At 46.8% G+C, this 9,734-nt stretch overlaps 1 protein-coding gene across 3 annotated transcripts; it reads right to left on the reverse strand.

The window, feature by feature from the left end:
• CKB (creatine kinase B) lies at window positions 1–7,456 on the reverse strand. 3 transcript variants are annotated; one of them, XM_015865489.3, is made up of 8 exons: window positions 7,382–7,456; window positions 6,032–6,219; window positions 5,421–5,575; window positions 4,445–4,577; window positions 3,399–3,570; window positions 1,841–1,964; window positions 931–1,120; window positions 1–360 (listed from the first exon to the last, which is right to left on the reverse strand). In XM_015865489.3, exons 2-8 carry the CDS (start codon window positions 6,207–6,209, stop codon window positions 182–184), a joined length of 1,131 nt encoding a protein of 376 aa, XP_015720975.1. In that variant the 5' UTR covers window positions 6,210–6,219; window positions 7,382–7,456; the 3' UTR covers window positions 1–181. The 3 variants fall into 3 exon arrangements, with proteins under 3 accessions (XP_015720975.1, XP_015720974.1, XP_085405649.1); XM_015865488.3 differs by lacking the exon at window positions 6,032–6,219 and adding an exon at window positions 6,643–6,855; XM_085549523.1 differs by having other exon boundaries at window positions 6,032–6,855.
• Window positions 7,457–9,734: the final 2,278 nt, after the last annotated feature.

Raw genomic sequence — 9,734 nt, forward strand, 5'->3', positions numbered from 1 at the left:
TCAGGCCAAAACATCAGTTTATTTCATTTTCAACAACATTTCAGCCGTCAAAAAATAAACTCTAACACAGATGGATGGAAGACTTCTCTACAGTGTAACTAAGTGGGCTCTGACCCAAGGGGTTTGAAATTGGAGTGACGTTATTCATCCAATAAGTTAGGAAGCATGAGAATAAAGTGCTTTATTTCTGGGCTGGCATGAGGTCGTCAATGGACTGGCCTTTTTCAAGGCGTTTTTCCATTTCAATGAGCAGCTTCACACCATCTACCACCATCTGCACCAGCTCTACCTCAGAGAAGCCAAGACGATCAGCATTGGAGACATCAAACACCCCTCCGACTGCAGCTGTGTCCACACCACCTGGAGCAAGAGATTTAATTAATACACTGACCACTGCCTGAGCCAGTCAATCAGCCTTTCTGCCCTCACCAGAAAAAGGCAGGAGCACAGGAAAGACAATCTTCCACAAGTTACCACCAGCTCCTCTTCCCTTCAGGGAGATAAAGCTGAATGTGATGAAATATGAACCACTTTCTAATTCTTTTAACCCATGAGTAATCTAACCTGCACTCAGAAGTCCTTGCTGTAGCTATCTATATTCTAGCCAGAAATTAAAAATCACAAGTCCCATCCCTGATGACAACAGGCCCACTAGGTTCAATTTACCTGGTGCTTACAACACCATATGGAAAGAATTGCCCAAGAGTGCTCAGAAGCTGGATATAATAAGGCTTAGGCAAAGCACCAGCATCTCTACCTCCTCCAAGCTACACTTGTAATGCTTGGTTGTCCCCACATGCTTTAGAGGGGTCCTTCTGGATAGTCTGTCAGACACTGTCAGCATGAACCAAGATTCAGCTGTAGCCAGGCTCTCATTGCTGTCTGGTCAGAGGCACCTGCTTAGGGCATCACTGCATCACCACCTCTCACCTGTGCCTCGTTTCTGAAGCCGAAGCCTCTTGAGGACTTCTCCAAACTTCTCATGCTTCCCAAGGTTTGGTAGCTTGATGTGCACACCAGCACGGAGCCCCGTTCCGAGGTTGGATGGGCAGGTCAGGATGTAGCCCAAGTGTGGGTTCCACATGAACTCATAGTTTTTGGACTTGAAGAGATTTTCTATCTATAAATAGAGAGAATGGATGTTTAGAGATCGTTCTCTGCCTGAACGATGTAGGTCATCCATTAAGTGTTCATTTGCAGCTTCAGTCGCATAGCAACAGCCACAACAGTTCAAGCAGCTATTTAAGTCAGTTACATAGGCCCCCTCCATTTGTAGAAGAGGGTCACCAGTGAGGGGCTTTTTAAGGCCTTAATCTTGCTCCCAGCAGCGAGACAGTCTTAGTTCATGCTACACTACAAAGCCTGAAGTTGCTTGATTTAGTAAACATCAGACTGGTGTATCTGTTCGGATTAGGGAAGGGGCTGGTAAAGCACAAGCTGATATCAAGACCAGAAGCCGAGAAAAGCATCCAGCCTAGAAACTTCTGTCCAATGTCATCCCATCCACATTTAAAACAATTTTCCCTCCCACCCAGGGTCTCTAAATGCTGTGATTTATAGAACCACGTAGAGATCCTTTAAGCACAGCCTGATAAAGCTGTCACATTAGAGGATTTATTCCAGATTTCATAGCCATAAAGCTTTGCCAGTACAGGCATTTCAGAGCCCTCACAGCAGAGGAGCTCATCAAGATGTTCCCAGAGACCCACACTATGAAGAAGCACCCTGCAGAACAAAGGATCTCACCTCCTGTGAACATGCTCCCAGCCTGGAAGAGCCTGTATGGTCAGCTCTAACCACATTAATATTTAGACCCAGAGTTCAAGCATATTTGATTTACCTTTGTTAGTCCTGTACAGAAGCGGGTAAACACTTCCTTCATGTTGCCACCTTTCTGCATGGAAATAACCCTGAGGTGATCCTCCTCATTGATCCAAACAAGGAAGGTCTTGTTGTCATTGTGCCTAGGAGACAAGACAAACTCGTTGTCTCACCTGACATTTTCAAGAGGGAATTAGTAGCACCAAGTTACTCACTGCTGTAGCTTCCAAGAGGTTCATCTAATTGCTCCTTCAAAGAAATTCATCTGCCTGTTCCCCATTCAAGCACTAACTAAATTAAGCTTGTATTTTACCCTACTCATTTTAAGAGTTATTTGGAAGTGACCTGTATCCTGTATCTATACATGCCAGAAAGTAATAGTGTGACATTAACCAGTGGAGAGCATCAAAACTTAAGGGTTCAGTCATTTCTCATCTCATTTATGTTCACAAATCCAGGAGATTTAATCTGTTCAGAGTTTGCAGAGGGGCATTTAATACAGGCATTGAAGCAGACCCATAGACAGATGTTCACATAGATACCATGCTGACAGTGAATAACCAGAACTTGATGAGCTTGATCACATTGTTAGGCTGCCCTTTGTACCTTGTAAGAGAGCTAAGGTGAGTTTCCACTATGCATTTAGATCTGGGGCTCTTCAGAGATACAATAAAAACCTCTGAATACCAAAGGCCCCTCTGTACTAGCTTGCAGCTGGTCAACATATATCACGCTGATGATTTCTCAGCTTGATTACAGTAAGAATTAACTAGTATCTGATGAAAGCTATTTACACAGACTGAGGCTTTACATTTCAAACCTGTACATTAGCCACGCTCAGATGGCAGCACTATCTAACACTGGCAATCTGCAGGTAGATGATGCAATCTTAAAGGTGACCTACAGAAACAAAGCATGTTTCCTCTGCATTTATTGAAGCAGCTACAATAGAAAGCTTGAAGCATTCCAGCTAAGAACAAACCTTGGCTTATAGGGGAGCAAATTAATTTTGCTGCAGAAGCTCCTGAGATGCAGTTTTATGTAGGTGACCTACATGTGACAAGCAGAATCCTTCTACTCCGTACCCCTGCATCAGTCAACTGATGTGGGGGGGGAAAATACCACAATATGGTGCCACCTTATTAGGTCTGGCATTGGTGAGTTTTCTGCACACAAAAGCAATGAGATTACAAAGGAGCAACTATGTGCCTGGTATTAAGACTTTGTTAAGTTCATGCCATGGTTTGTTACCTTAGTTACTCTAAACTCACGGTAGGAGAGCTGAATGTAGCTGAACGTTAACTCTTTTAGAAGTGATTTACTTTCCTAAGTTGCTCGAGTTATTGCTTGGTGCTTTGCAAACCTGTGCTGGATGGACAGGCTCTGGCAACAGGCCTGCCAAGCTGGCTTGTTCCTACCAGCCCAATGCAGTGCACAGTAACACTTGGGGCAAGTTCTGCTTTCAGATATCGCTTCCCCAGGGGATACCACACAGAAGTTCCTCATTAGATTCAGCAGCAGCAGGTTTTTTTGTTGCAGGGGTTTCACACAACTTTCCTTTCTGAGCATTTACTCACCAGATACCCCTGGCGTCAGGCCAGTCTCGTGCCATCCCAGATGCCAACAGAAGAGGAGAAACGGGTTTGTCAAACAAGAAGTGATCATCAATCAGCTGCTGCTGCTCTGCATCAGTCATGTTCCTCAGGGCATAGTACTTCCCCTTGAGATCACCGCTCAGACTGCCCAGAGCTGAAAGAAAGAGAGGCACTTTTAGGATGGGAGTAGATACTATAAACATTCCCAGAACTTTAGAGATTGCATTTAAACTATTTGCTTTTGTTGGTTCCTCCCCTGCTTTCATCCGTAATGGCAATGACTTTGCATGGCATTACAAAACTTAGGGCTGTATCAGATGATTTGTATGCACCTTCCAGGCAGAAACAAGCAGTCCTTGTTCCCATAAAGCATGGGATCGTTACTGCTGCTTAACTGTAGAAATGAAGTGCCTTCTCCCAAGGAGAATCAAGGCCACAAACACAACAAGCAGCAAAGCAGGATTCTTGTCAAGGACTGTTACCCTGCCCTTGAGAAGGTTTGGAACAGTGACAGAATAGCACCTTGAGAAAATACCCTGTCCTCTCACTTGAAGTAGGTAGGAGGCAACAGAAAGCTGCAGCTGAGGAGTTCTACCGAGAACCAGAGCTCACCCAGAGCTGGACTACACCTCTAAGCAAGCTGAATGTTAATGAAAGTCAATTAAAAGAAGCCACAAAATACTGCACCAGTGACTCAAGCCCCAGGGTTGCTCCATACCTATTACATCTCCCGTTTGAGCCGTGATGAACCAGCCTCTTATCCCACACACAGAAAGGAGCTTTCAAGATCAGAAAAGGTCAACTTAATACAGTCCAACTTCCCTGACATGTGCTCCTGCTCTGAGCTACAAACTGCAATGCTGATGCAACCAGAATCCAAGCTGCCTTTTTCAGGGAAGGTTCCACGTTCAAGTTAAGCCTTGAGGAAGGCAGCTTCTGCCAACTGCCTCCATTCTCCAGCTGTACAGAGCACCTCCTTGCCTAGACAAGATCAGCAGTTTCCCCTCATTGCCCGATTCAACTCTTACCTTCAACTGAGAGCTTTTCAATAGCCCGTCTCTCTCCCCTGCTGCAATGAGGGGGAAGGCAGAATCCACGGATGCTCCTGCCAGTTCTCACGCGAGAGCTCAGCACGTAATTAGGATCCAAGTCGTCACCACCCTACGAGATGAGAAAATTAGTCAGCACTGCCTTGTTGCTAAGATGCTTACCCTAAATACACACAGTGCACTTGTATTTGAGACTGATCCGTTGTCCTGTAATACGATGCACTTCAGAACCATCTTTTCCAGCTTTCTAACAAGTATGAGAGTAACAAGCTTCTTGTTTTGAGGCTGAGGGCTATTAAGTATGTGCTAGAAGATAAGGATACCATCAGTTTTACACCCAGATCTTGGCTTCTGTTACTCCTTTTACTGTGCAATCTCAAGGTATGAACATGAGACAAATCCTTGATTAGGTGGGTGTTTACTCTTGCAAATGAGAATTATTCATTACTGTCAAAGCATTTTAGTTTTTGAGATGTCCTATGGGTAACCAACCAAGATAGCAGTTGGAAGAGACTGCAATAACATTTGACATCTGTCAGGTAGAAGCCTCTACTTCCAGCCATAACGATGGCTCTTCTATAACATTAGACCACTGGCTGATTTTTAGCATACAGCATCATACAGTAGGAAGAGTTAAAGTTTCTAACAGCCCCGGGACTGGGTTGTTTCACACAACTAGCACAGCCCAGAGAAATACATGCTCAACGTGTTTGGCATGACTTACATTGCAGCACCACATGAAGCAAGTCCTGCTTGTCAGCTGCCTGGTTCTACCCAGTTACTGACAACCTACTGCAGCAGGCTCTTAAGTAAGACTACAGTGGGCACAGTGCCTGTCAGCTTGTGTGTGATAAAAGGGAGAGGACAGAGCCTGAGCAATCCATTTAGGCAGCCGCTAACAGCTTTCCCCAGGCCTCAGATCAGTGGGTGTCAGTAACTGACCAAAGATTTATACCTGCAGGTTATTGGCATTCAGGTCGGTCTTGTGCTGATCAGTGGGTTTGTAGCCACCGTGCCTGTCCTCAATAACTGGATCAAAGAGTTCCTTAAACACTTCGTAGGATTCTTCATCACCGGCTACGCATCCTACTGTCATTATGAAGGGGTGGCCTGGAGTGGTAACAAAGGAAGAAGAGCTAAGTTGGGTGATGCTCGGCCATACTCCAGCACTAACCAGGCAAGTTTCTTCACATCAGATCTAGTCACTTAGAAATGCACTCGCTTAAGAGCTGCTGGGAGTCCCTACATTTTACATTTCATCCAGTTAGTCAAATGCAGTGCTATGGGAAACCAGAGCAGTTGCCATTAAGCCACATTCTTGTCAAGCTTTGGTTTAGGGCAATTTTGCACATCTAATTTTACTAGCTAATGCAAACCCGTAGACAGAACTACACTTAAAATAACCATGCTTTGCTATGAGCAAGCACGCATCGCTTCGCTCGCTCTTTGCTACAGACAGCAGTGCTGATAAATACCACCTCCATGAGCTGAGCTTAAGTCACAACACTGAAAAGCACCGGTTACTTCAGCTGGCTCCCACAGAATAAATATCTCAGAGCATTTTACCGGGATTATCAACCCCGGTCTGAATGACATCATCCAGGGTGAAGCCACTGGGCGTGACTCTGTCTCTCAGTTTCTTGTATAAATCCAGGGTTAGCACTTTGGCCATGTGGTTGTTGTGGGTGCTCAGGTCCGGGTACTCCTCATCGGGAGGCAGCCTCTGATTATTTAGTTGGGCCATTTTGATATCGCTAGAGTAAAAATAAATACTGTAATGTTAACACATAACGTGCATCTGCTCCCCCTTGTATTCATAGAAGTGCTACAGAACATCACATAACCACTTAGGAATAGGACGAGCTAGAACAGCCGGGTAAGCCCACACAGCTCAGAGAATACTCTTTTTTTTCCCCCAGTTGCATAAAAATTAGAACACATTCGAGATTTGCTTTTTTTTTTTTTGGGTTCAGATTTGAAGTATTTAGCAGAGCAGTTACATAATGGGAACGCCTGGGAATTGCTGTGTCAGATTGCAGCCAGGAGCTCAAACAAATCACGGCCTCCTCAGCACAGCCGGCCCTCGGTGTGTGTGTGTGCGGGGTTTGCTGTCAAGGAGCACTTCCAGGAAGGAGGGAGAGCAGCCAGCCCTGCAGTCCTAAGGGCGCAGCCTTTACCTGGGTTGTCAACCCCGGTCTGAATGACATCATCCAGAGTAAATCCACTGGGAGTCTGCTTGTCCCTCAACTTCTTGTACAGGTCGGCGGTCAGCACCTTGGCCATGTGATTGTTGTGCTTGCTCAGGTCGGGGAACTCATCGTCGGCGGAGTATTTCATCTTCAGGGCGTTGTGGCTGTTAGAGAAGGGCATGGCCGTCCCTAGCGCAGTCACTGGGGGGAACAGATGGAAGCCTATCACCGACGGCCCGGGGGAGGCTGCCGGCCACCGAGCAAGGTCACCTTGGCTTCGCTTCCAGCCGCACCTTGCTTGCCACAACACCTTCCTCGAAGCCAAGCGAGGAGGAAAGGGCCAAAGCAACCCCCATAAAAGCCCTGCTCCCATCTCGGCCAGCCTCGCCCCAAACCGCAGCATCGCGAGCCGGGCAACCCCCGGCGGGGCGGCCGTTGGGAGCGCCGTTACACAACGTGCGGCTCCAGGGGGCTGTTATTCGGGGTGACCGTATGTAACTACCCTGCTAAATACGGGCTGAGCTGCCGGCAATGCGGGGCTACGGATACGGCTACAGCTGCGCCCACACCCGGTTCGCACCTGCCCCGCGCCGCCCCATCCCGCCTTCCCCCGCCCGGACCGGCTCCAACCCACACCGTTAAAAATACAATTTGCTTATAAAAGTTAAATCGCTTCATTCGCTTTTTTTCTTTAAGCTGCAGGCGGCTCGGCTGCCCCGGGACTTACCGAGGGCTCCGCAGCCGGTGTAAGGACCTCAGCGCCCGCTCCGCACCCACCCACTGCCCGAGCCGGAGTGGAGCCCCGATTCAGCCGCCGCGCCCCTTTTATATAGAGCGCGACCCGCCACCCCATTGGCCGCTATTTATAACCCATTCATTCCATTGGTAGAGCCGTGAGTGGGCGGGGCCAACGGCTCCTCCTGCCCGGTGAAGGCGGGCCGCCATTTTGGGCGGCCGTTGGGTGTCGGGTTGGGGTCGGGTCGTTACCGGCCCGACTCGGTACCGGCCCGGTGGGCGTTGCGACCTCCCGGCCACAGACCTGCACTTACTGTTGATGTGTACGGCTCTTCCCAAGGCTTTAATGCAGCCCAAGTCCCCTCTGCCTTTTTAACCTCACTAATCCCTCCCCTATATCTCACTAGTTCCACACAGTGCCTCACTAGTTCCACACAGTGCTCATTCTCTTCATACAGCTACACGTAAAGCTCTCCTATGTTCCATCATCTATTGCCATACACACAAGAAGCGACTGTTATTTACTCATTTTATAGATATATGGAGTCAAGGTTACCTCTAGAACTCGTTTCTATGCACTGGTGACGCTCCCCATCCTGCATACAGGGAACAGCAGTCCTATAGTCCTTATGTAGTGTTCTCAATGTGCCACTCATGTTGTGTTCTCATTGTGCCATTCATTATCACACTTCCAACACAGCCACCTCTCCATGCTACTTTGGTCTGAAAGAAGACACAGAGAGCAGAGCTGTAATGGGAACACCATTGAAATACACCTAGCCAATGTGTTTAATGAACACTGAACCCTCTACACCCATTTTCTCCCCGTTGTTTGACGTATTTCTAGCACACACTCAGTCAGAAGTGGCTCTCAGCTCGCACTGTGGGATCTAATGGAAGCTGTGTGCCAACTGGATCCTCCCTTTGTTACCGTGTCCCATCCCTGCTTCCCCAGTGGCTTCATTAGAGATGCAGCGCTGTGTGTCAGCAGCCTCTATCAACTGCTTTATCTGGCTCATCTGCTGAGAGAACACTTTCCTTGGACCAGCCTGTATTGCCTGTTAGACTGTGATAAAGGCATCAACGTGTCCTTTCCATGCTGGGATGATGTTGTAGCTCACACTGACTTGTAAACTATGATGCAGTTTGGCATGTCAGGCTGGAAAGGTGGGGTGATTACTCCAGAGATCTCCGTGCTCAGCTTCAACAATGAAGAATGAAGGGAAGTTAATCATGGGCCGTGCAATGAACACTTCCTAAGAGGCTTAATTATAAATGTTGTGCAGTGTACAACTGCAAGGAGATGAGTGTTGGCTAGTGAATGTGCCTTCTGAAATTACTCACGTGATAGCAAGATGAACCTTGAGAACTGGGGGGAAACATCCTGAAAACCTGTTTCCAAATCAAGAAGTAGCAAAAGAAAATGGTTTATTACACGTAACTCCATTGGTGCCAATGCCTCACTGACTAAACAGCACTTGAAATGAAACGTAGCACTCGTGCATGGACAGATGAAAGGAACTGGATGTAGCTGTATCTGCTTAACTTCCCAAACTAATGTTTTCTTTTCACTTAAGAGCTGTTTGGATGTGGTGCTCAGGGATATGATTTAGCAGAGGGTAGTTAGAGTTAGGGTACTATGGTACTATGGTTAGGCTGCGGCTGGACTTGATGATCTTCAAGGTCTTTTCCAACCTGGGTAATTCTATGATTCTATGTATATCTGCCTTGCTATTATCCCTATTATCTTCACATTGGTTCAGTGTCCTGTTGAAAATTACTTCAACTCCTAGTTGAAGACTAAGAGCTGCTCTGTCTTGTGTACAGTCAGACTCACAGTGATGTGAACAGCAGTTTTTGAAGGGAAAAAAAGGACACGAGAACATAAACTACGGCAAATGACATGAAAAATGACACACAAAAATAGAAGGTAGGTGCAGATGTAAAGGCAGAACAGAGCTGTGATTGCCAGTCAGAAACACAGCTGAGTAGGAGTCTGCAGTTTGAGAAGCCTCTGAAGCTGCATACATTACGTGTAGATGAGATGGAGGAGAGTTTCACAACTAAATAACAAAGACTTCTGCAATTATGATACGGGCGGGTCAATAGCATAACATAGAAATGTTCCCACTGAAGATAATGAGCAAATTTTCCCTGGCAGTTGATGAAATCACATTGATTAAAACAAAAGAAAGCTCACAGATGGTCATCCACACAGCTCTCAGCTGAGTGTACGTTGATGGCGTTCTTGAATGACTTCTTCTCCACTCCTGTGCATCACAAGGCACTGGTGAACACAGCAGAGTTATCTGATTTAGACAGAACGTTCCCTGCATGTCCGAGGT

This window comes from Coturnix japonica, chromosome 5 (assembly GCF_054131305.1).
Source record: "Coturnix japonica strain WE chromosome 5, WE-NBRP24, whole genome shotgun sequence".
In the NCBI taxonomy this organism is placed as follows: Eukaryota; Metazoa; Chordata; class Aves; order Galliformes; family Phasianidae; genus Coturnix; species Coturnix japonica.